The following is a 25,496-nucleotide window of genomic DNA, read 5'->3' as shown; positions in this document are numbered from 1 at the left end:
GCAGCAGACACTGGCACTGGCCAATGAGAAAMGAAAGCCTTATTGGGGATATGTTTGTTGCTGCTGCTTCACAGTTGTGTATTGTTTGGACACTGCCTTTTACCGTCACAATAGCGACCAGCTGAAAGAAGGGGGGTGAATAGAGAGAGAGATAACGGAGTGGTAAAGAGCGAGGGTAAGCGACATATAAAGGGGGGAAAGAGAGGAGAGAACAGGCTGAAGAGAAACGTTCTATGAAGAACAAAAGAAAGGGAAAGAGTTATTGTGAAGAAGGATGGAAAGAGAGAGGTGGTTGTGTGACCTGCCAGTGCACCCAGCATCCTTCTTTTTTCCCCCGGAGATGCTGTCGCCACTCAATCAGATTTTCGGCTGTGTCACCTTGGGAAGTCGGCGGAATTGACACTGTCCACAGTTTCCTAATATTGTTGTTTACTTCACTGTCAGCAGGGACAACATCTGCTGGGTTTTGATTAGTTACGAGGCCAGAATATTAAATCAAACGCGAAGGAGCCTCAGTGACATCATATAGCAGTTTTGCATGCACACCTCCATTGGCGGCATAGGCTGTTACCCGTTTTTGGTATTCTGATAAAAACTGTTACCCATTTGATATTGGCTCTTCTATGTMCTATCTTACTAAATGGCATATATTAGTTATTTTTGTTAATGTGAGCTGTTGATAGTATGGGCTTTTTTTTGTTAAGGTTCGCTTTATTCTTATTGTGCAGGGTCTATGGGCTGCTCTACGGAAGTCAACAGATTTCTTGACAACTGCCATGATATTATAACAAATAACATTCTAGTCTGTTTCCATGGTAGCGTCCATAGATAGAAATATGATATTGGCTGTTTCAATTACTATTCATTAATCAAGGCCTTTCCTTTTGGCAGCATGGGCCCTATTAGCATTGATGGTAACTGGTGGTTCTACACAGATTGAACCCGAAGTGAGCACTGCTTGGCTCATCCACACGCCCAGCAGTTCGCACTGGCACCTCTGCTACTCCAATCTGTTTTGGCTTAGATGCCGCAAAGGTGTCCAAACTTGCCGAACACCCCTGCTTGTCGTCCACACTGCATGYCGCCAGAGTTCAGTGAGGGGCAGATGCTCCGCAGCACTCTGACAGTACGACTGTCAGCCCCGCTCTTCGAGACAGGGTGTAGGGTGAAGTTGCCTCTAGATGCTGATCTTGGGTCATTTGGGCATTTTCCCCCACCGTTGGTAAAGTTTAGGATTGGGGGGGGCTGATTCTAGAGCAGGTGCTCCAGAATCCAATCCGCTCTGTTGTGTGTGTTGCCTGAGAGGTGTTACCATAGCAGTGTTATCTCTGTTCAATTACCCTGACAAATATCATTTAAAACGATGAAATGGACCAAAAAATAATGAGTCATTATTATGACTCGAGCAGCAAATGCTATTACACTGCTACTACACTGCCTTACCCTGTAGTTACTGTAGGCACATCTGACAGTGATCTGCATGCACATCCAAACTAGTGCTGAGACCAACAATGGCACAGACAAACACACACCCTGCAGTAGTTTTTGGGGATGCAGTAGTCTCCCCCCCTTGCCTCCACGCTGTATSTCAGGAGACCTGTTGGAATGGAAAACGTTAAGAAAGTCAAATGTCTCAGCTGTGCTCGACAAATTCGACAGGACACTGCCGCCACATGGGGTCCGATTCAAAAGACACTCTGTCACCTCTCCCTGCAGACACACACACACACAAACAAAGCTATCTGCCTTGTCCACTCACCTCAGCTCAAAGCCAGTTTGTCAAGGAAATGCTGTCAAAAAAAATCCTGGGCCACATCGTATGGGTCCAGATTTTCTCGAAGGTTTGATATTTTGAAAGTAAGAGGAGACTTAGCCACAGACAGATACATTAAACTGTACGTTGTCTTAAGGCCCTTAATCAGTGATCTACAACTTCTCTCCATCTGGCTGTCCAGGGTTTTGCTTCAACCCATCATGAACCCACCGGAWTCAAATAATCAAGGTTCACACTAAAGACCATAGTTGGAAACGAGAGTTTTGTTGCTGGGGATGAACAAAAGCCTGCACACCCAGTGCCTCTCCGTGACAGGATGTTGGAGACCCCTGCTCATTCTATTATTGTCTGGTGAGTAAACACCGTGCTAAGTATGCAGTACAGGATATAACATTTCTCAAAAGGCGAAGGAGAGACACATTTGGCAGTTCATATCAAAATGTCAGTTTCATTAAAAAAACTCAATTGCTTGTTTACCGACGATTTCACTGGAGATGAGCTCTTCGCGTCCACTTCCTTCTATTTCCGACACTCGTCCTCCCCTTTGTCAGAGGGAGAGGTATGTGTCATCCCAGCAAATTAAGACCTTAACGCTCAGTAAATTACTTTCCCCTCACACCAAAGTTGCGCAAGCCAAGGGACCTTGGGTGTATTGACGTGGATGGAGGAGACAGGAGAGCTCAATCCGACCCAGAGCTTTTAATCCCACCCATAAATCCAGCCAGACAGTTCCTTAAGACCCGCAATGATTTCTAGCATGCCAATGCATGAAGCAGTCGAAGGGGCCCTCGTCTTGCCATATCGATGGCTGACCTCTCTATTGAATTAGATGCTTCCTTATATCCCCATCTCGGTCGTTTATTATTGTGAAGCGAATAGGGATAGATCTGTCAACGTGGCATATTTGATTGTCTCAGGCCGGCCTTCAACACAACATTTTGTAATATCAAGAGTGTTGCACTCCCGAACATAGATTTGTTTGTTTGTCTTTTGGAGGGGCTAGACGTATACATGTCTACATGCACAGTCCCGGCTCACCTACTCATTTGTGTTTCTCGAGGGTTGCAGGTTGTCCCGGAGATATTGTTTGTTGAGAAACACTGCGGCGGCGCGGTTAGCTGAGCAGACAGGGAGYGTTGTTAGTCGGTGTGGCGCTTTCATCCCTCCTTCTCCCTTTGTTGGAGTGGGTAATTAGCTGTTTAAGACCACAGGCTTTGGGTGACTTTAGCATAGGAATGCAGTGTGTTGTGGTCTGGGCGGCGTTGAGAAGAAGAGAAAGTGCTGGAAGCACACACTAGCTGGAGTTGGACATTAGGGGTTACCATGGCAACGGCAAAAAAAAATCCAACGCTTTAAGGCCTGTGTGAGAGTGCTTTCGTGTGCTTTGGTATGAATTTCAGCCGTGCAGATGAGCCTCTGTTAGATTTCTTCAAAGATTTCCAAGACGTGATAGGCCACTGAACAGCGGTCGTGTTGGAGACTGGGATTAGAATCTTTTTGTTGTTGCTATGCAGTGCATGTGGCCACTATAAGCTTTTTAAGCACCCCTTCTGACTCCTCACGGGTGCAGTCATCGCTCTTTGTGCGAAACAAACAGGACTTGATGCTTTGAAAATCTGATCCAGCCAAGCCAATGGCATTTTTCTTCTCCCTCTTTCTTCTCCTCATATCTTCCCGTCTCCTTCTAAAGCTACCCACACAGCGGTGGTACCGTTAGGGATCTGGCCAAGGGATGGCAATCTGGTGGGGAACTCTTGAGGAAGGTTAAGGATATCAGCAGGACTGGTTCCAGAGGCTAGCGTCGGTCAGTGGATCAGCGTCCCTAGAGACGGTCAATAGAGTGGATGGGGGCGGCAGGTAGCCTAGTGGTTAGAGCGTTGGACTTGCATCCGGAAGGTTGCAAGATCGAATCCCCGAGCTGACAAGGTAATAATCTGTCGTTCTGCCCCTGAACAAGGTAGTTAATTCACTGTTCCTAGGAAGTCATTGAAAATAAGAATTTGTTCTTAACTGACATGCCTAGTTAAGGGTAAAATAAAAATTWAAAAAGCACTTCATGGTGGAGTGGAAACTGAAAGCATGTACACTGCTCTTTCCATGACATGGACTGACCAGGCAAATCCAAGTGAAAGATATGAGCCCTTATTGATGTCACTTGTTAAATCCACTTCAATCAGTGTAYATGAAGGGGAGGAGAGCGGTTAAAGAAGGATTTATATGTGTGCCATTCAGAGGGTGAATGGGCAAGACAAGAAATGTAAGTGCCTTCTGAATGGGGTAGGGTAATAGGCGCACCGGTTTGTGTCAAAAACTGCAACACTGCTGGGTTTTACAGGCTCAACAGTTTCTCGTGTGTATCATGTGTATCATGTGTGTCCACTACCCAAAGGACATCCAGCCAACTTGACACAACTGTGGGAAGCATTGGAGTCAACAATGGCCAGCATCCCTGTGGAATGCTTTCGACATCTTGTAGAGTCCATGCCCCAACGAATTGAGGCTGTTTTGAGGGCAAAACTCAATATTAGGAAGATGTTCTTAATGATTTGTACACTCAGTATACACTGTATACTCAGTATGGAGACATACACACTCTAGTAGAAATGTGCAACCATACACACTTCGATTTACACACTTTAGGACAGAGTCTCACTTAAACACAGATGCACGCGGGCACACAAATCTCACTTTATGCATTCCCATGCCAAATGATCATTATTCACAACAAGCTGACATGCTAATATCCACGTGACCCCTATAAAAACATACAGCCCAATTCCGCYTCTCTCGGATTGGGGCTTACTTTAACTCAGGCGACTGGCTTTGAATCCTACAGGCTTTTGCCTGGAAGATAAATCAAGCCTCACCACCTAAGATGGGAGGAGAGCCGCACCATTTATTGGCAAGAATAGAAAAATTCATTCTGGAAACAATAAATCATCTGTTGAAGTAGACTCCGGTAGATAACCTCCCCCACCAGACAAATCGATTCACAGAGGTTATTGCTTATTTCAATCCTCCAATCTCTCAAGCGCACCCTAGACCCTTTGTGGGCGAGATCATTTACATACAAACACAGAGATTAAAAATGTCATTAAAGTGGATGGGATATTTACACATTTCTCTTTATTGGAGAAATATGTTAAAATGGCTTTTTGGTATACATAAGTGATGAATTGGGATGTGTGTGTGTGTGTGTGTGTGTGTGTGCATCATGCCATGCAAAAATGGAACACTGTACTTGTATAGGCCCCCTACAGTATGTGCCCCCCTGATTGGTTCCGTTCTAATTGACTTGATATGATGCTTGTGTGGGTGACTAAATCCTATTGTAGATAAGGACCGCCTCTTTCCTATTAGATTGACAGAGACATTCGAGAGGAATTCTTGGAAGCAGAGGCTCAAGACCTCCTCCTCTACTGGAGATACACTGGAGATACAGAAGAAAACATCTCCACTGGAGATACAGAAGAAAACAAGCCCCTCTACCCTTAACACCTTGTTTACTTGTGTTGATAAAATATTTAGCAGTCCTAAGTTTAGGGGATGAGAATGCAAAATGCATCAAATTCATCACTTCCCAAGTTTGAATCAATGAGATCTAATGACCCAGGCCCAAGTGTCTGTTTTGTCTCTAACCAACAGACCTAAAGAGATGAACAACCTCCCAACAGACGATTGACACATTCATCACCCATCAGAATTCAGAGAGACGGGCCGCGCAAGGGACATCATTGCGCAATAAATCTTGGCTGTTGTGCGTTGAGCAAAAGCGTGGGGGGGGGTTCCCTTGACAACACTTGGGCGTGATATTTAGACGTGCGCCCCAAGGAGTTGTCCCAGGGTTGCTTTGGTTTTGAATGACTGTTTCTGAATCATATTTGGAGAGAGTAGAAGCAGGAAATGCATTGACGAGCTCTGTGGCGCCAGTCATTTGAATTGGTGTAAGCTATTGCTCTTACCATGTACATTATATCATCTTATTAAGTAAGCCGGTGTTTGACTGTATGACAGCATGATTTACATAGGACTCTCTGTTTCTACTTTATTTTGATGACGTCCGTAGATGGAAATTAGGGTATTCATTTGAATTTATAAGGTACAGGTGTTTTGAGTAAAAAGGTACAGGTGTTTTGAGTAAAAAGGTACAGGTGTTTTGAGTAAAAGGTACAGGTGTTTTGAGTAAAAGGTACAGGTGATTTGAGTAAAAGGTACAGGTGATTTGATTTGAGTAAAAGGTACAGATTTGAGTAAACAAAAGGTACAGATTTGAGTAAAAGGTACAGGTGATTTTGAGTAAACAAAAGCTACAAGTGATTTGAGTAAAAGGTACAGGTGATTTGAGTAATGTCTCGGTTCAGTGTGAGGATGAATACAGGATGGTATTAACTGGGGAATTGGGATACTATACGTGCATTATGGGATTTGTAGTTTGTCTACAGGGCTGTGTTCAAAACCAGATTATCTGATTGGGTCTGGTTTGAGAATTGCTGCGAGGAAACACTCTTAAAAACAATATTAGCAATGCAATAAGATTCTTGCCTTTTTTCATATCTGAGAAAGACAGTAAAGTAATACAGCATATTTATGAAGGGTTGGAAAGTCCCCAAGAAGTTTCTGCATTTCATACCTCCATTGCAGTTACTTGTAAACGAACGGTCATGTTCAAAGGGGGATGCCGTATCTTCAAATCTAAGCAATGAAATAATCATGTCTAGAGTATTCATGACTACATCAAAGAGTTATTCCATAAAAAAAGATGGTTGATGTTTTGGAAGATCAAAAGGAATAAGAGCAGTGAGAATAAGAACTCCACACAGTCAGTTATAGTAATGGGATTGAGAGATGGTAGCTATTAGGAGAATGTAAGGTCATGGTCTTTCCTAAAAACACTACTTGAAGTCGGCTTGTTGTCTCCGCCTTTAGAATGTGTTCACACCCCTTGACTTTTATGTTGMGTTACAGCCTATATTTAAAATGGATGACATTTTTGTCGCTGGTTTACACACAATAACCCATCATGTCAAATTGGATTCAAAAAATAAATAATTACAAATTAATTCAAAATGAAAAGCTGTAAGGTCTTGAGTCAATAAGTATTCAACCCCTTTGTCAGGACAAGTCTAAATATATTCAGGAGTAAAAATGTGCTTAAGTTAACAAGTCACATAATGAGTTGTGCAGACTCTGCGTGCAATAATACATCATGGACTCCTCTCTGTACCCCAAACACACAAATCTGTAAGGTCCCTCAGTCGAACAGTGAATTTCAAACAGATTCAACCATAAATACCATGGAGGTTTTCCAATGCCTTGCAAAGAATGGCACCTATTGGTAGATGGTTAAAAACAAAAGCAGTCATGTATATACCTTTGGTAAAGTTATTAATTACACTCAGTTGCCAGAAAGGAAGGAAACAGCTCAGGGATTTCATCATGAGGCCATTGGTTACTTTATTTAAATGTTTTATTTAATCTTTGTTTAACTATATAACTTTAAAACAGTTAGAGTTTAATGGCTGTGATAGTAGAATACTGAGGCTGGATCAACATTGTACTAACTTAAATGACAGAGTGTTTGTAAAAAGGCACTAAAGTAAAACTGCAAAAAATGTGGCAAWMWWWTTWACTTCATGTCCTGAATACAAAGCGTTATGTTTGGGGCAAACACAACACATCACTAAGTCCCACTCCTCATATTTTCAAGCATGGMGGTGGCTGCATCATGTTATGAGTATGCTTGTCATCGGCAAAGACTAAGGATGTTTTTTGGGGATAAAAATAAACTGAGAAGAGCGAAGCACAGGCAAAATCCTAGAGGAAAACCTGGTTGTCTGCTTTCCAGCAGACACAGGGAGACATTCATCTTCAGCAGGACAACAACCTAAAACACAAGGCTAAATATACACAAAACATGAATGCCACCTGCTCTTTCCATGACATAGACTCACCAGCTGAATCCAGGTGAAAGCTATGACCTTATTGATGTCACTTGTTAAAATCCACTTCAATCAGTGTAGATGAAGGGGTTAAAGAAGGATTTTTAAGCCTTGAGACAATTGAGACATGGATTGTGTATGTGAATGGGGTGAATGGGRAAGACAAAATATTTAAGTGCCTTTGGGGTATGGTAGTAGGTGCCAGGTGCACCGGTTTGTGTTAAGCACTGCAACGCTGCTTGGTTTTTCACGCTCAACTGTTTCCAGTGTGTATCGAGAATGGTTTACCACCCATAGGACATCCAGCCAACTTGACACAACTGTGGGAAGCATTGGATCGCTTTCGACACCTTGTAGAGTCCATGCCCCGAGGAAATGAGGCTGTTCTGAGGCCAAAAGGAGGGGAGGAGGAGGGGGCTGCGCAACTCAATATTAGGAAGGTGTCCTTAATGTTTTGTACACTCGGTGTACGCTGGTGTTGTTTACCAAGAATGTTCCTGAGTGGCCAAGTTAGTTTTGACTTAAATCGGCTTGAAAATCTATGTCAAGACTTGAAAATGGCTGTCTAGCAATGATCAACTTGACAGAGCTTGAATAATTTGTTCAAGAATAATGTGCAAATATTGTACAATCCAGGTGTGCAAAACTATTACATRCTGACCAAACCGGGGATGCGCGTGCGTCATCACGTGCACGTTGATTTTGTTTACCCACACCAGAAGCAATCAGGATACGCAGGTTGAATTATCAAAACAAAATCTGAACCAATTATATTAATTTGGGGACAGGTCAAAAAGCATMAAACATTTATGGCAATTTAGCTAGTTTGCTAATTTGTCCTGGGATATAAACATTGGGTTGTTATTTTATCTGAAATGCTCAAGGTCCWCTACTCTGACAATTAATACAGATAAAACGGTCAACCAAATTCGTTTTTCATCACTCCTTCCTTGAGGCTTCTTTTTCTTCTTTGGACTTTATATGGTGGTTGGCAACCAACTTTACGGTGCATTACTACAACCGACTGGAGTGTGGACCTCAGTTAATCTTTCAATCACCCACGTGGGTATATGCTCCTAAAAACCAATCAGGAGATGAGAGAGGCTGGACTTGCAGCGCGTTGAGCATCACAAATAGAACCAATTGATATTTTAGCGCCTGGCCATGCAGACACTCGCGAGCAGTGTGGGTGCAATGATTGAATAACATGTATGTGTAKATTTATTTTGCCACGAGAGCGGTGTGGTCAGCATGTTAGAGACTCATCCGGAAAGACTCACAGCTGTAGTCTCTGCCAAAGGTGATTCAGTATAGACTTAGTGTGAATACTTATGTTAATTAGAGACTGTATATCTATATTTCATTCTCAACAAATGTGCAAAAATTTCTAAAAACCTGTTTACACTTTATCATTATGGGGTATTGTGTGTAGATGGGTGAGAAATTATTTTATACATTGTGACTTCAGGTTGTAACACATGTGGATTAAGTCAATATAATGAATACGTTGTGAAGTTGTGGTAGATGGGGAATGAGACCAGTAGCAGTAGCTCCAATGTCATTATCAATGCAAGTAGTCATGATGTGAGGTTCTGTAGTAGCAAGGATGGTAGGGGTGAGTCATCTAATACACACACTGAAGAGGGCTTTGACCAAATATTCTCAGTCAAGATCCCCCCCCTCTGCTGCAAGAAAAAAAAAAAAATGGAAAAAGGAATATATTGAAGTCTGTCTTTGTGTGTGAACCTACCTACTCTTTAGGTGATATGGGTCATCCCACACATTTCAATTTCTTCCTACCAACATTCCCAGACCTCAACTGTGCTTCTCATCTTAGATTCATATATTCCTAACCCTTTTGTTGTCTTAAGTTTTAAGGGTCAAAAATGACCCGCCACTATGTTTAACAGCAGAGAAAACCCCCTAAATTATATTTTTTTGAACTTGAAATTTGATGACTTTTCCTAGAGTGACCACAACATTAGAAAAAGTGCAACATCGCCTTTGTTCATATTTCCATGAAAGCTGTACACCACCAGGGTTCAAATATTGTCTTAGGGTCATTTTTGACCCGGCAGTTATAAAATAATTTACACACCACAAAAAAACCACACACAACCCACACCACACACACACACACACACACACACACCACCACACCACACCCACACCCACACACACCACACCCACACACACACACACACACACACACACCACACACACACACACACACAGAAATTGAGATTGTGTGCTACTGATTGAACTCAGACAATCTAAAACTGTCTTGTGCATGAGCAGCATCTCCCTCCACGACCTCACACATGACTCAAGTTCACAGACAAAATTTCAGACAAAAGAAAATGTCTTAAAAGCATTGTTTACTAATGGGGAATGCAGTCAGAGGCTATAAAGGTGCTGCAGATGACAGTCCCCAGTTTGTCGTTTCTGAAGCCATGAGTGCACGTTTCAGTTCCCAACAGGTCGTAGATCAGATTTTTTCAGATGTCCAGGAGGTGTCCAGGAGGAACAAGAGAACAATGATTTAGAGGAGGAGGAGGTATCTGAAGAAGAAGATGGGGAAGAATGCAACCCAGAGCATGATGCATCATCTTCAGATGAAGAAGAAATCCCCCAAGCTGAAAGAGAGATTTTTGTCAAAGAACAGCAAAATAACATGGCACTTGTCACCATATTACAACCAGGGCAGGATGTTAGTACAAAATGTCATAAGGATGACCCCAGGGCCCACAAGACATGCAGTTGCCCATGCCCAGGACATCGCCTCAACATTCTACATGTTCAACACACCAGCCATCGAATAAAATCTACCTGGAGATGACAAATTTGGAGGGTTTCCGTAAATATGGAGACAACTGGAAAAGGATGGATGAGATGGACCTGCGTGCCTACATAGGGCTGCTAATCTTAGCYGGTGTGTATAGGTCCCGAGGCGTGGCTACATGTAGTCTCTGGAATGCAGAGAGTGGAAGGGCAATTTTCCGTGCTACAATGCCACTGAAAGTCTTTAACACTTTCTCAAGAATGCTACGATTTGATAACCGTGAGACACGACCTGCTTAACGTGTGAGAGCCAAACTGGCGGCCATAAGAGAGGTCTGGGAGAAGTAGGTGGAGCTTCTGCCATGCCTCTACAACCCCGGGCCTGAAATAACAGTGGATGAGCAACTGGTTCCATTCAGAGGTACATTTTTATTTTCATATCTGTAATGTAAGTGATTTTCACTGTTAATTTTATATATTGCTGTAATATCATTGATTTATGTGATTGTTTTCTGTGACACTGATACTAATTACTGATAGTAATCTCTTTTGTCAAAAAGGTCACTGTCCTTTCCAGCAGTATATGTCCAGCAAGCCAGCAAAGTATGGCATCAAGATATGGGTGYCRTGTGACGCACAATCCAGCTACGCTTGGAAGATGCATGTCTACACAGGGAAGACGACAAGTGGAGGCCCGGAGAAGAACCAGGGGATGCGGGATGGGCTTGATGTGACAGATGGACTGAGGGGGCACAATGTCACGTGTGACAATTTCTTCACCTCTTATGAACTTAGCCAGCAGCTCCTGAAGAGGAAGATCACCATGGTTGGCACAGTTAGAAAGAACAAGTCTGAGCTCCCACCTGCACTCCTCGCATCAAGGGGGAGAGATGTCTTCTCATCAAAGTTTGCCTTCACCCCCACCACCACTCTAGTTTCTTACCTCCCAAAGAGAAACAAGAATATGGTCCCCCTGAGCACACTGCACAAAATAGTTGAGGTCAGTGATCGTGAGGACAGGAAGCCAGGCATCATCCTGGACTATAACCACAACAAAAGAGGCGTGGACAACCTGTACAAGGTGATTGGAACTTACAGCTGCAGGAGGATGACTGCCCGCTGGCCCCTGGTCATCTTCCATAACATCATTGATGTGTCCTAATACAATGCCTTTGTGATATGGAACAAYATCWACTCTACCTGGATGCCTGGTAAGCAGAACAAGAGGAGGCTGTTCCTGGAGCAGCTGGGAAAGGCACTTGTAACCCAACACATTCAAAGAAGGGAGCTCCTCCCCCGCACAGCAGCCTTTGCAGGGCTTGTGAAAGCTGTTCAGGGGGCTGAATATTGTCCTGATCCACCTGAGGCTGGGGCAGGCAAAAGGAGGAGATGCCAATTCTGCCACCCAAAGGAGGACTGTAAAACAAATATGTGCTGCACATGTGAGAAATACATCTGCAAAGTCCATTCACACACACTTGCATACTGTCCTACATGTGCTAATTAGAGTTGATTTGATTTATGTTCTTCATGTTTCTTGTATCTATTATCTTATTCTTATTTATTGTTGTTTATACACCTTGTCGGTGGGGACAATGGTTAAAAAAATGGGAGAAGACTAGTATTTTGTAGTTGAATTCCTCATTGTACGGTATATAAGAATATATCTCTATGTTGCCAAAAAAGTTCAAGACGGTTATTGTTTCCCTTCAATAAAATGCATTCAAATCTACTTTCTGCACATTTCTGCTACTTTCTTAGTCTATACAAGTGCTATCTCTTGCTAAAGAATTCATGTTACACCTATGCAGTACATTTAGCAATAATAATAATAAACCTCTACTTTAGTAAAGAAAACAATTATGACAGGTGTGTTGTAATAACAACGAGTGGTGTCCACTGAATGCAGTCTTCCTGCATTGTGAAGAGGGAAAACACAGATATTCCCYAAGTTTGTGATGAATGACAGTGTCATGACGTTGCCTGTTTGGGTATAGCAAGCCCCATCCSCCTCTCRCTGCCACTCCCTGCCTCCCCCTTTCCTCCTTCAACTAGGTTGCTGTGGTCAGAGAGACGTCGTAAATTCCTGAGAATCTCCTCATGGACACACAGTATTAGAGAGAGGGTACACTTTCATAGAYAACAAAGGGATTTCTTCCACCTCACAGAACTTGAGGTACGAACACATTTCATGTTCCGGGAAAAGTATAAAAGATCGGTGAATGAACTGGTCCGTTTGTCACAACTTGGGGAACTCACGGGAGACGGTGTGGCTACATTACCATATCGCTGTTTATATAATAGCCTCAGATATGAGGTTTACATCTAATTGTTGTATAAGATGAATGAGTGAGTATGATACTGTTTGTATAATTGTGTAATATGATTTTGGACTGTTTAATGAAGAAAATACAATTCCCTTTTGATTTGAACTAAATCCGAGGACCGCCCCTGAGCCCAGTTAGGGTCAGATATCCTGGGACAGCCCCTTTCTGCAATTCCGAATAAAAACCCAACTTTGAGAAATTATCACTAGACCATGTTTTTCTCCATTAGGAGGGGAACGAAGGATGTGGACCATTGCTGAATCTTTTAACCATACCACGTGGTTAAACTCTTAGACTATCGATACCGACAGAATAAGAACAAGTCTTTGATATTGATTACTAGTCTGCAGCTAGGAATTCGGTATCATTGAACGCGAAGAACGACAACCGCCGAAACATCCATTCTATAACGAATGTCACTCTGAACTATCCACAATAACCARGACAGAGAGAGGGAGAGAGCGGACGAAACTCTCCAACAGAAACTAACTTTTCACCAGCGATCAAGACGACACACTGAGCGTAAATATATATATATTGATTGCAATTGTTCCTGAATGAGTGAGCGCTCATGTGTAAAGGATTAGCATGTCAATTGTTATAATTATGAACTCTGTAGTGACTTCTTGGTCGACCCCCCATTTCCCCTTTGTCTAACAAGCCGCCATGCCGGTTTGGCCCACTAGGGCATATTCTCCTATCATTTCATGTAACCATTTTAAGATTGTTTGTTTGTTTATGCATTTCTGTGAATTACTTAGTTAGTAATAAATAAATGATTTAAGACAATTGATGTATGGATGACTCATAGTGAAGACTGGGTTCGTGCAGATAACCAACAATTTACGACGTTTGGAATGAGACTAACGTGAGGTAAAATAAATAAATCATTAATCAGAAGACTATTGATCAGATATGAAAATATCTGAAAGGTTATATTGGTAAATTATAACTTTGTAATCTGAATACTTTCCCTGGTGTCCCAACTTCCTAGTTAATTAGTTACGTTATTATTTAGTTGATCGCGTAATAACTAATTACAGAGAATCTTTGATAAAAACTATAAGTCTTCAATTTAATGATAGTAAAGACACGACAACAGGTTGTTTCTTCATGCAAAATAGATTTGAGGTTTAAAATTCAATTAAGCTGCTTTATTTTAGGGGTTTAGTGAAGGCGGGTCATTTTTACCCTGGGGACAAGAGGAGTATACAGAATGTTAAGACTAAACCAGGGTTAATATCAAACGAACTATTATGTGTTATACGCATGACTCATCGCTTACAAAACATGTCTGTCCTCGTGATGCTATATTGCCTCATGCTACACCCTCCATCCACCTTCCTCCACTACCATGAGTCATACTGTGTGTAGTGACCCCGTCGAGTTTAAGCAGATTGTATTCCCTGGGGGCCCTAACCTTTGGATATCTTCTTGCACCAACCGTGACATCTGAGGGTCTGGGCCACTTGAGATTAGCTGGGTTACTCATGGGGTGCACTATGTACGCTTACTCTCATCATTTTACATTTACATTTGAGTCATTTAGCAGATGCTCTTATCCAGAGCGACTTGCAGGAACAATTAGGGTTAAGTGCCTTGCTCAGGGAACATCGATAGAWTTTTCACCTAGTCGGCTTAGGGATTTGAATCAGCAACCTTTCGGTTACTGGCCCAACGCTCTTAGCCGCTAGGCTACCTGCCGCCCGATCATCTGTAGCCTTAGTCATTTCAGCGTGAGTCACAGGGAAAGAAGCAAGTGTCAAGGRGGCTAGCCTGTAACACAAGCCCTGTTCTTGTGGTTCAGGTTAGTACTATGTGTGCCAATTTGGCACTGTCAAATAGGTTTGTCGACACTATGGCCAGTTTGAGAACTCAAAACTGGTCAACCTTGGCTAGTGAGGGGCAAAGTATTTRTATGTTTAGCACTTCAGTGACCTTGATTTAGCTAGACATTTATACAAATTCAAGAGAATGGTCATATTTATGCCAAGACACTTCTTCTTTTCTGAGCAGAGTCAGTAAGTGTAGAAAATCTAAAAATCAGCCAGAGGGAATGTTTGGAGCGTTTGGTTATATTTGTCTCATCAATCATCGTGACCTGTAAACCAACCGAGAGACCCTTACACTCCGAAATGTGCTTTCAGTCACCCGCCCTGAGAAAGCACCCATTCTTTTAAACACACACCACTATACAGTACTAGGAATTGCATATGTTTATCACGGACTCTGAGCATTGAMCTTACAGTTTCTTGGGTTTCTGCCAAAGTGCTAGAGGGATAAAGCTGCTGTACTCGAATCCTATGGTGTGTACTAGTATGATATACAAGTCAAAATACAATAACTCACAAGCAGGGCCGGCCCTAGCCTTTTGGGGGCCATATGCGAGATTTGGTTGGGGGATCCCCCACCTCGCAGCAAAACATTTAGGTGGCCTCCGTCTTGATGGTGGAGAGAGAAATATATATATTTTTTGTATGTTTTCTGCAATTCTACTCATTTTGTTATTGGGCAGATATAAACACATTTTGTTTTAAAGCTAATTTCCTGCAATTCTACCCATTCTACCATAGGGTTGAACAATTCTACCCATTCTACCATAGGGTTGAACAATTCTACCCATTCTACCATAGGTTTAACATTTCTACCCATTCTACCATAGTTGAAACAATTCCCATTCTACCATAGGGTTGTGTATTACTATTCTTACTCTCAATAGTAAGTTGAGACCCCGACTGAGTTTCTTAAAGGTTTTTGTTGTGGGCCCTAAGCGACCGCTTATGCCCACAAGCTCTGCAGCAGTCTGGGTTCTTGTCCATAAATGGTGAGGGAGGAGAGAGAGAGTCCATTTTATGATTTGGTGCCTACTTCTTTGTGGACACTGTTCCTACAGGATGAATGGGGACTTATTTCAGATATACAATATAGGAGAGTGGGAATTGTGAGCAGCCAAAACCCACTATATAAAAAGCCACTAAACTGTTGCAATGTCTGAGTAGGATTATGTTTGTCAGGGAGGAAAAAGTCCCAAGCTGCTCATATTTGGAGAAGTGCTCTCCCCTCRGTTCCAAAATCAAACCACAATGATCCAGATTCAATCAACCTAGAACCTTTCAATGTCTCCACAATTCCCCCACAACTCATATCCCCTACGGGTAATACAACTCCATTCATTCAGGGCCCGGAGAATAGCTTCTAAATACATTACAAGTTAGTCGTTTGATTGAGCAGTCCCTTTTGTGCGTCTGCTTAGTTCCACGTAACTAATCCTGTGGAACTATAGAAAGGGGATCAGGTTTGTCGCCCAGAGTGCTTTATCAAAAGACAGGCACACAGCTCTTCTTCTCTCCTCTCCAACCAGTCCTAATATTTAGATATTTCTTAATTCCSTTATTTTACTTTTAGATTTGCATGTAGTGTTGAATTGTTAGATACTACTGCACTGTTGGAGCTAGGAACATAAGCATTTCGCTACACCCCCAATAACATCTGCTAAATACGTYTATGTGACCAATAAAATGTTATTTGGTGTTTCGCTAATGCTAACTGAACATCCACTTGTGTAAACATTTGAGTTGACGTAAGCCACAGTAAGGGGCTTATTGTATCTCCTTTACGTTATGATGGTCTTGATGGCTTGTCGTGATGCTCCATGGAGCTTAGAATACACCGCGGGGCTTGAGCGGTTTAAAATGGGGGTCCCCTTCAGCGCTGTGCATTAAATCCCCCTCCCACACGCCTTCCCTTGTATGTACTGTTTACATTGGTTTCCCATCTATCTGCTTCTCTATGTTAATCTCCATTCAGCCTGGGTTGTGGCGTCGGAGGACGMAAAAAGACAAATGGATAAAAAAATCTAGAACTGCCAACTGTGGAATGAAGAAGTCTCTGGATTTGTGTGATACATGTTTTCAGTGATGCCATAATAGATGATTTATCAAGTTTGCGGTGTMTGTGAGCCAAAACATGGACGCTAGCTCGCTCTATGCGTCCACACATGCGTGTCTGTGTAGGTTGGTGTATTGTGCCCTGAGAGATCTGTTTAACCTTGCCGATGCTTTCCWTGTACGTGTGGGCACATCTTCATAATATGCGCTTTTGCTAAGGTCGCTTTGATCCATGCCACTGTCAAGGCAAATGCAGTTTTAATACGAATTTAAAGATTAGACRTCAGTCCACAGAAAGATATCATGCCTTTGTATGGCGGACTCAATATGTCTTGCACTCCGAAAGGGACTGAGTGAAGAGCGTCAAAAGGCACACCTAATGAACACACAAACACAGTACACATGGCTCTCTACAACATCCTTGAATCTCGTTTTAAAAACAGTCTGGCACTGGACAAGGACATGTCGCTGTAGTGTGGGGATGAGAGAGAGAGAGAGAGATAAGACATGCAGTTTTTAAGGAATTTTATGACAGGCTGGGAGACAGGCTGGAGGAAAAAGAGATGGATGCTGTGGCGCGCAGCTGGGACAGACAATGAATGAAGTGTACTGTAGGCAGGAGGACCATCACTAAAGCATAATGGGTCCCTACAGAGGGCCCAGGATGTTGACCCATTCCTCACTCTCTCGCTCTCTTTTCTGTCTCCTCTACCTCTCCTCTTTCTCTCACTGTCTCTCGCTCTTGTTTCTAACTCCCTCTCTTTCTCTCACTGTCCACACTCATTTCAGACCTGTCCAGGTCGGATGAGACTGCTAGCTCCTGTCTCCTCGGTCTCCACTTTCAGTCTCTAAAGAGTAGGGCACATTCTTTTTTCTTGTTGCCACTGGTGGCAGACTAATAACAGATACTTTGTCAGCCTGACTGTAGCACTGTGATGCTTGTCCCCCTGCTAGCACACTCAAACAGACATGAAGGGGACACTCCAGGGAATCGTTTTCTCAGAATAAGTCAAAGTTAAATGGAAGTGTTTGTTTCTTTTTTGACATGTTTATTCCTCAAAGATACTGAACTGTGGAAGAACTCAGTCCCTGTTGGTGGACTTCATTGGAGCCATTGCACCATATTCTGGCTGTTTTGGGAAATGTTTCTACAATATTCTTGTACAAATAGCTTATGTAGCAATTCAGTGCAGCTAATGCTACGGGTCACTATTATCTGAAACCTATAAATATTGTTCTGTCATAAGCAGTTTGTTGGATTCGTCTGTGCATCTTTTTGACCAGATTTCAATCAGTATATCAGTCTATTGACAGCTGAAGGAGGATATTGATAGACTCTTTCCCGTGTTTTAGTTCTCAAATGCTGACTAATGTGTCATCTGAGGTGGACTGCACAGCCACAGCCCCAGTATTGGACAGACACCATAGTGCTGTCTGTGTTCCGATGAGGGGGATGGTGTGATGACTGAACCCGTTCATTGTCGCTTTGGTYGGATCAAGCAGCGATTATAGCGTTTACGGTTTGTGCTTACATGGTGCTCTGTGCTTTGTGCCACATCCACTGTCATCAGCTGTGCTGTCTGAGCCCTAATCTGGCCACTGTAACAAATGGTGAGGGAGCAGGCAGCGAAGGGTAGGGAGGGACGGCTTGGCCGGGGGCTGCTGTAGGGGCGGTTTATGGCCAAATTGAAAAATTCCGAGCAAAGGTTCTCGCCCCCAACAAGCTCTGAGATGGCGTTGAATACTAACGTCGACAGAGATCGATATTTGACCGAAACAGGCTGTTAATGTCAACATCTTTTTTTTCTCCTTAATTTAATATGATCACCTTTTGTCTTTCTGCCTATGTTCTGAGAGTACGTATGCTAGTGGTGCTAGTTTGTCGAAGTGAAATAGTCTTTATTCAAACGTCATGGCGATGACAAGCGAACAGGAGGCCGAATAGGCTGCAGTGAAACAGTTCATTATTTATTTCATGTTTTGCTGGAATGCCTACTGCAGATGCTGAATGTTTTTCTAAATTATGTTATCCTTTGTCCTTGTTGCTTTTTTTTGCAGTAATCTAGGATCTGCTGCAGTAATCAAGGATCTGCCAAGTTTGCAGCATACACATGACATAAGCCATTATAACTTGGCATCTCAAATCAAAGTTTTGAACACAATTTTTGTTCACCCAGAAAAAACAATTAACTCAAATGTATTTCTATTTAACTCTTACGCTTACTAAACACAACGCGAGTGATGTCATTCTTAACCTTCCCTAGAAGGGATGCACTCCAACGCACATTTCTCGAGGGTGAAGTTTCCCCTAGGTACTGATCTAGGATCAGCTTCCCCTTCCCCAATCCTAACCTAATGAAACACTGGCCCAAGATCAGCGTCTGAGGGAAATATGTGATCGTATTATTAATTTCCATATTTGAATCATTCAACGTCCTGAGAATCTGTTGGCTCAATCTGCTAGTTCAAAMGGGCTGTGTCTGAGCCAAGAGTCTGATGAAACCCTGATTATCCTCCTAATTGGTCATTGTGAAGTCGTAGCGCCACGTGGTACGGCATGCGGCCCCTTCCATTGATTCCCTCCCACTCTGCCATTGATTTGCCCTTAATGTGTTTAATTTTATATTTCATCTGGAGTATTATAGGACCTAACTGTATGTGCCTTCAGGAAGTCAGTTCTCAGTTGACATGAGACTGAGTATTTGTCCCAAATTGCACCCTATTCCATACATGGTTCACTACTTTTGATCAGAGCTCTATTGGCCCTGGTCAAAAGTAGTGCACTAAATATGGCCTTGGTAAAAAGTAGTGTAATTGTGCGCTGAATGATATGTGCCACAATGCCTTGTGGGAATTGGAATATGGGTCAAGACAGATGTAAAGACCGGGATTAAGTGTGCAATCTACATCATGGAGTATTTTATTGTTTAATCCACCCCAGAGGAAATGTTTTACAAACCATGATTAAAGTTGCTGAATATGACAGGGCATTGAGTGAACTGTTTGTTTGTCAACATGTTTTAATCAAAAAGATGCTGTTCTATGGAGGATGGTATTGGCTTTGTAAGATAGCCCTCCTACAAAGAGAGCTCTCTTTGAATATCCAAAAATGTATATTTAAATCTATTTAAATCATGATAAAAAGGAGAGATTACATGATTGCTGTTTCTTGACAAATGTATTTTAGATAATGTACTGTGTGTGTGTGTGTGTGTGTGTGTGTGTATATGCATGTTTTGAAGAGCTGCCTGTCCAATTTACCTTGCCTTTCTAACTCCATCTGACATCCAATCGCTTACACCTTCCCACCCCATCACCCTCGATAATTATTCCTTGATAGTAAACCAAGAGAGGATAGAGAAATCTGCCCGGTGATGAGGAAGGCCACTATAATTGTTTTCCCTTTTCATCGGCCTGACCCTTATTTATTTGAGTGGCGTTTACAGCCTTTGGAATMAACTCTTCAAATGAACAAACAGTTCTCCAGACGTGTGTCTGACAGAGGCTCTTTGCCCCCTCGCCCCGTAACCTGGGGTGAGTGAGTGACGGCGAGGGGTCATGACCCCATAAAGCCGGGTGTTGGAGCTCCGGACCATATCTCATTAAAGGGGCACGGCCTTCACTCTCTCCCCTCACTGAAGCGATTGATTTGTCCAGGGCCAATCAATGTTAATTAAGGTGTAAGGGAACCCTTTAATTGTGCTGTATGAATCATTGTGTCAGCTAGCGCCTTGACCTTCTCTGACTTACATTGTGACGAACAGCTCCTCGTGAGAAGAAAACAAAGTCCAGATATTGCCAGATGAGCATAGTAGATAGAGAAGATTTCGTTATAGGAGTTTTAGATTTATGCATAGCTTGTCAAGGGATGACCAAGAGTATAGGTTTACATGCATAGGTCAATACAGTACATTTTGAATGGCTCTTGTGAGAAGTACTGTAAAAGCATTTGAGATCTTGTCAGATTAACCTAATAGATAGAATCATAGTTTTGGTAGTAGATATATTTTAGATAATCCAGGTAACGCTAGTAGATGTGCCAAATTACAGAGGAGGAACTTCTTGATGCAATTAAAGCATTTAAGTCTGGGAACTCCAAACCTGGTAGATTATCAGATYCTCAACAAAAAGATCTGCTTTCATTATTACTGAAACAGGACCCAAGTGGTAAAGATCCAGTCCATCTAAAAAAATTGGAGGCCCCTTACACTTTAGTGTTCTGATGCAATAATTCTAGTAAAATGCATCGCGCATAGAATTAAAAAGGTATTGTTGGATATTTTTTCATGCTAATCAGACTGTTTTTTTTACATGGACAAATCTCTTATAAAGTGGGTTAAAGTTATGTATAGTAATCCAAGGTGTAAAATAGTCAATAATGGCTACTTCTCTGAAAGTATAAAACTGTCACGAGGAGTAAAACAAGGTTGTCCACTATCAGCATATCTATTTATTATGGCATATCTATTTATTATTAGGTAATAAAATCAGGTCCAACAATAATATCAAGGGGTTAGAAATCAAGTGCTTAAAAATAAAGGTGTCATTGTATGCTGATGATTCATGCTTTCTTTTACATCCACAATGTGGATCCCTCCACAGCGTCATAGAGGATCTAGATAATTGTTCTAACCTCTCTGGATTACAACCAAATTATGATAAATGTACTATATTACATATTGGATCACAAAAAAATGTGTAGTTTACCAATAAAACGTTCTGGCGGTGATGTGGACATACTTGGTATATATATCCCGAAAGAAAGAAATAATCGCACTACAAAACATTTTAATAGAAYGTGAGCAAAAATAGATAATATCTTGCTACCATGGAAAGGAAAAMACTTGTCTATTTGTGGGAAAAATCACCTTGATTAACTCTTTAGTCATTTCCCAGTTGAACTATTTATTTATGGTCTTGCCTACACATAGCGACCTCTTTAAAAAATATATATATATGAGCAAAATATATACAATTTTATTTGGAACGGCAAGCCAGACAAAATTAAATGGGACTATTTATGTAATGAAAATGAATTCGGAGGGCAGAAATTAAATATTTTCCCTTTATTCAGATTACAACCTCTCACTTTTGGTTATTTTAAAATGAAATCATCTCCAAAATTGTGCAATCCCTCAGAAAAGACAAAACAAATAATACAACAAATATTGTGGTTAAACTCAAATATACTAATTGAAAAAAAAAAAAATATATATATATATATATATATATAGATATATAATAAAAAACTATACACTTTGTAAATAAAATGGTAAATAGGACTGGTGGAAAAATATATGGAAATGTCTCCTCTACTCAAAAATACAACCAACTAATAGCAGCATTAGCGCAAAAATGCAAGAGGCAAGTGGAAGGGGGGAAAAGTAGGAAACCTGTCTGTTATTAACCAAAATTGGTTAAAGAAAATTGTGATAAATAAAAAATATACCAATTCTTGCAACCAATAGAATGTTATATACAGTACCATTCAAAAGTTTGGTCATACCTACTCATTCAAGGGTTTTTCATTTTTTTAACTATTTTCTACATTGTAGAATAATAGTGAAGACATCAAAACTATGAAATAAAACATTTGGAATCATGTAGTAACCAAAAAAGTGTTAAACAAATCAAAATATATTTGAGATTCTTCAAAGTAGCCACCCTTTGCTTGATGACAGCTTTGCACACTCTTGGCATTTTCTCAACAAGCTTCACCTGGAATGTTTTTCCAACAGTCTTGAAGGAGTTCCCACATATGCCAGGCACTTGTTGGCTGATTTTCCTTCACTCTGCAGTCCAACTGATCCCAAACCATCTCAATTGGATTGCGGAGGCCAGGTAATATGATGCAGCATTCCATCACTCTCCTTCTTGGTCAAATAGCCCTTACACAGCCTGGAGGTGTGTTGGGTCATTGTCCTGTTGAAAAACAAATGATAGTCCCAAACAAATGGGATGGCGTATCACTGCAGAATGCTGTGGTAGCCATGCTGGTTAAGTGTGCCTTGAATTCTAAATAAATAACAGATTTAGTTAACTCTAATGAACTGATCCTTATGGATTTTGCGACTGCAGTTCTTAAAATTTTCCAGATTGACTGATCTTCATGTCTTAAAAGTAATGATGGACTGTCGTTTTTCTTTGCTTATTTGAACTGTTCTTGCCATAATATGGACTTGGTCTTTTACCAAATAGGGCTATCTTCTGTATACCCACCCCCCCCCCCCCCCCCCCCCAGGCTCCTTGTCACAACACAACTGATTGGCTCAAATGCATTAAGAAGGAAAGAAAGTCCACAGTCCACTTTGAACAAGGCACACCTGTTATTCATTCCAGGTGACTACCTCATGAAGATGGTTGAGAGAATGCCAAGAGTGTGCAAAGCTGTCATCAAGGCAAAGGGTGGCTATTTTTAAGAATATCAAATATAAAATATATTTTGATATGTTTAACACTTTTTTGGTTACTACATGATTCCATGTGTTTTTTTCGTAGTTTTGATTTCTTCACTATTATTCTACAATGTAGAAAATAGTAAAAATAAAGAAAAACCCTTGAATGCGTAGGTGTGTCCAAACTTTTGGTACTATATATAAAAATATATTTGGGGGATGCAGACAATATCATTGACGGAAGCCACAATCTATCTGCACTATTAAAGCTGATCTGACCCCTAACAAAATATAATAAGAAGATAGAAAAAAAAGAAGAGAAAAAGTAAATGTGCCAATTTAGTTGTATGATTTTATGGATGTTTGCTTAAAGCTGAGGTTCACGTGCAGGGGGCATGTGACCACTAACTCCTCTAGCGGTGACGTTGACCTTTGCCTCCTGTTGGTCTACTGATGTGCACAGATGATTTATTKATATCAATCGATACACTCGTTTAAGCATGTGATAGTTAATGTCGTGCAGTAAGTGTGGTGGGATCGAGCTTTGATTGATGACTGCCTAAAGTAAAATGGCAGACTTAAGACACTGCCAGCCAAGTAATTGTGTTAATAATGAAAGCCGAGGTGAAAGCTCTTTCGCTTCTGAGCCGATTTTGCACTCGGCCGACTGTGTCCTCTCCCAATCCGTCATGCCCTGAATATGAGTCTGCACGCGGTCTAAATTCATATCACGGCAGAGAAAATGACCGCATACCAAATGGCACCCTATTTCCTATATAATGCACGACTTTTGACCAGGTCTCAAAGGGCTCTGGTCAAAAGCAGTGCACTATAAAGGGAATAATGTGTCATTTAGGACATAGACATTGTTTTCGCCCGAGTCCAACCTTCTTCTCGCCAAATGGATGATTTTACCGTTGACGGCTTGGCAGTCAATGTCCACTGAACCCACAATGCATCAATTTCTCAGTCTGAGCAGCAAAATGAAATGGGAATTAATTCTAGTTCATTAACCACATTCTAAATATTTATCATAGCAACATCAGCGTTTCATTGTGGTACCTCTGGATATTGACTGTAATGGTTCTATAATGGTTCTGAATTCACAAGCACACCCCTGTAGAGGTCCAACACATGGTTAAAACTTTCATTTTGATGTCCTGGATAGTTGGTCCTTGCATCCATAGCTGTCTATAAAGTGTTACATTTCTCTATGGCCATCCCTTAGCTGGTGACAAAAAACAGTTGCAGAATGACTGCTTTGTTGTTGTTTGAATCCCAGATTGCCCCTTTTAACCTGACCTTTTTCTTCCTTTTCAGATGTAATAATCGGACCCAGTGTGCTGTAGTGGCTGGACTAGATGTATTTCCTGACCCTTGCCCCGGAACCTATAAGTACCTTGAGGTCCAGTACGAATGTGTACCCTACAGTACGTATCTCTTCATTCTCTTGTGTTCTTCTAAGCAGTTCATGGATACTTCCTAAATTGCACTCTATTTCCTATATAGTGCACTACCTACTGTGTGTGACTCTGGTCAGTAGTGCACTATAAAGAGAATAGGGTGCCATTTGGGATGAAGCCCATGACATAGTGCATGATACATTTTGTATTGTAATGCTCTTCTTCGTCATGCTTAATTCCATGTTACAGCAATGCCACTTCACTCTGTCATATACAAAAATGTATGATTGTGTCCTTAACATGTCTTTATGTTGAAGTTAATGTTGTCCCTTTTAAGTGAGCTGCTGCAGTATATAGGAAGGTACAGTAGCAACTCGGGCATTGGAAAATGTCACTATCTGATTCTGGTACCTCTCAATGTATCCAAACGTGAAAAATGAACTTCCGCATGACAATATGGTTACCTTTATTTGAAACCAAGGTTCTTTGTCTCATATAATATCTGTTTGAATGTCAGATATTCTTCTCTTATATCCAACTCAGAATTTAAAATGTTCATGTATGAATAACAGTGTCAATGATATTCTGGCACATACCATGTTGGACTTATAATACATATCTGTTAGTGGATTTCTAATGTTGACGGTATTGATTGCTTTGGGGATTTGATGTTAAATTGAGACATTGGATTCAAGGTAGATTCAGATTTAATGTAGTATTAGTCTTTGGTCTTTATTACCAAAGGGCTATCATCCATAAGTAAATCAATATTGACATTTTGACGTTGACGTCATTCATATTCCACAAATTCTTGACAGTGTTTTCAGAAAACTGACAAGACTGACTGATTTCTGTCAGTAGAGGTAATTCTAATTATAAAACCACAAAGATAGCCCTAGTTGATGATGAAACAAAACCAGATGCTCTGCAATTGGTCAATCAATTTGCTCACACACCTAAACGAGAATATTGCAGTATCAACGGATTATT

At 41.4% G+C, this 25,496-nt stretch overlaps 1 protein-coding gene and 1 pseudogene across 8 annotated transcripts in view; both read left to right on the top strand.

Annotated features, from left to right (window-relative positions):
- The window catches only part of LOC111960292 (adhesion G protein-coupled receptor L3-like), a 345,871-nt gene that overhangs the window by 162,301 nt on the left and 158,074 nt on the right, over window positions 1-25,496 (top strand). For all 8 annotated transcript variants that reach the window (XM_023982240.1, XM_070437819.1, XM_023982239.1 and 5 more), the window contains one exon: window positions 24,424-24,533. In XM_023982240.1, coding sequence (XP_023838008.1) covers window positions 24,424-24,533 — 110 coding nt within the window. The remainder of the gene's footprint in view (window positions 1-24,423; window positions 24,534-25,496) is intronic.
- LOC139023824 (piggyBac transposable element-derived protein 4-like) lies at window positions 10,446-20,246 on the top strand (annotated as a pseudogene).

This window comes from Salvelinus sp. IW2-2015, linkage group LG37 (genome assembly GCF_002910315.2).
Source record: "Salvelinus sp. IW2-2015 linkage group LG37, ASM291031v2, whole genome shotgun sequence".
NCBI lineage: Eukaryota > Metazoa > Chordata > Actinopteri > Salmoniformes > Salmonidae > Salvelinus > Salvelinus sp. IW2-2015.
Note: the sequence above shows the minus strand (reverse complement) of the source record. Positions and strands in the feature narration are given on the sequence as shown.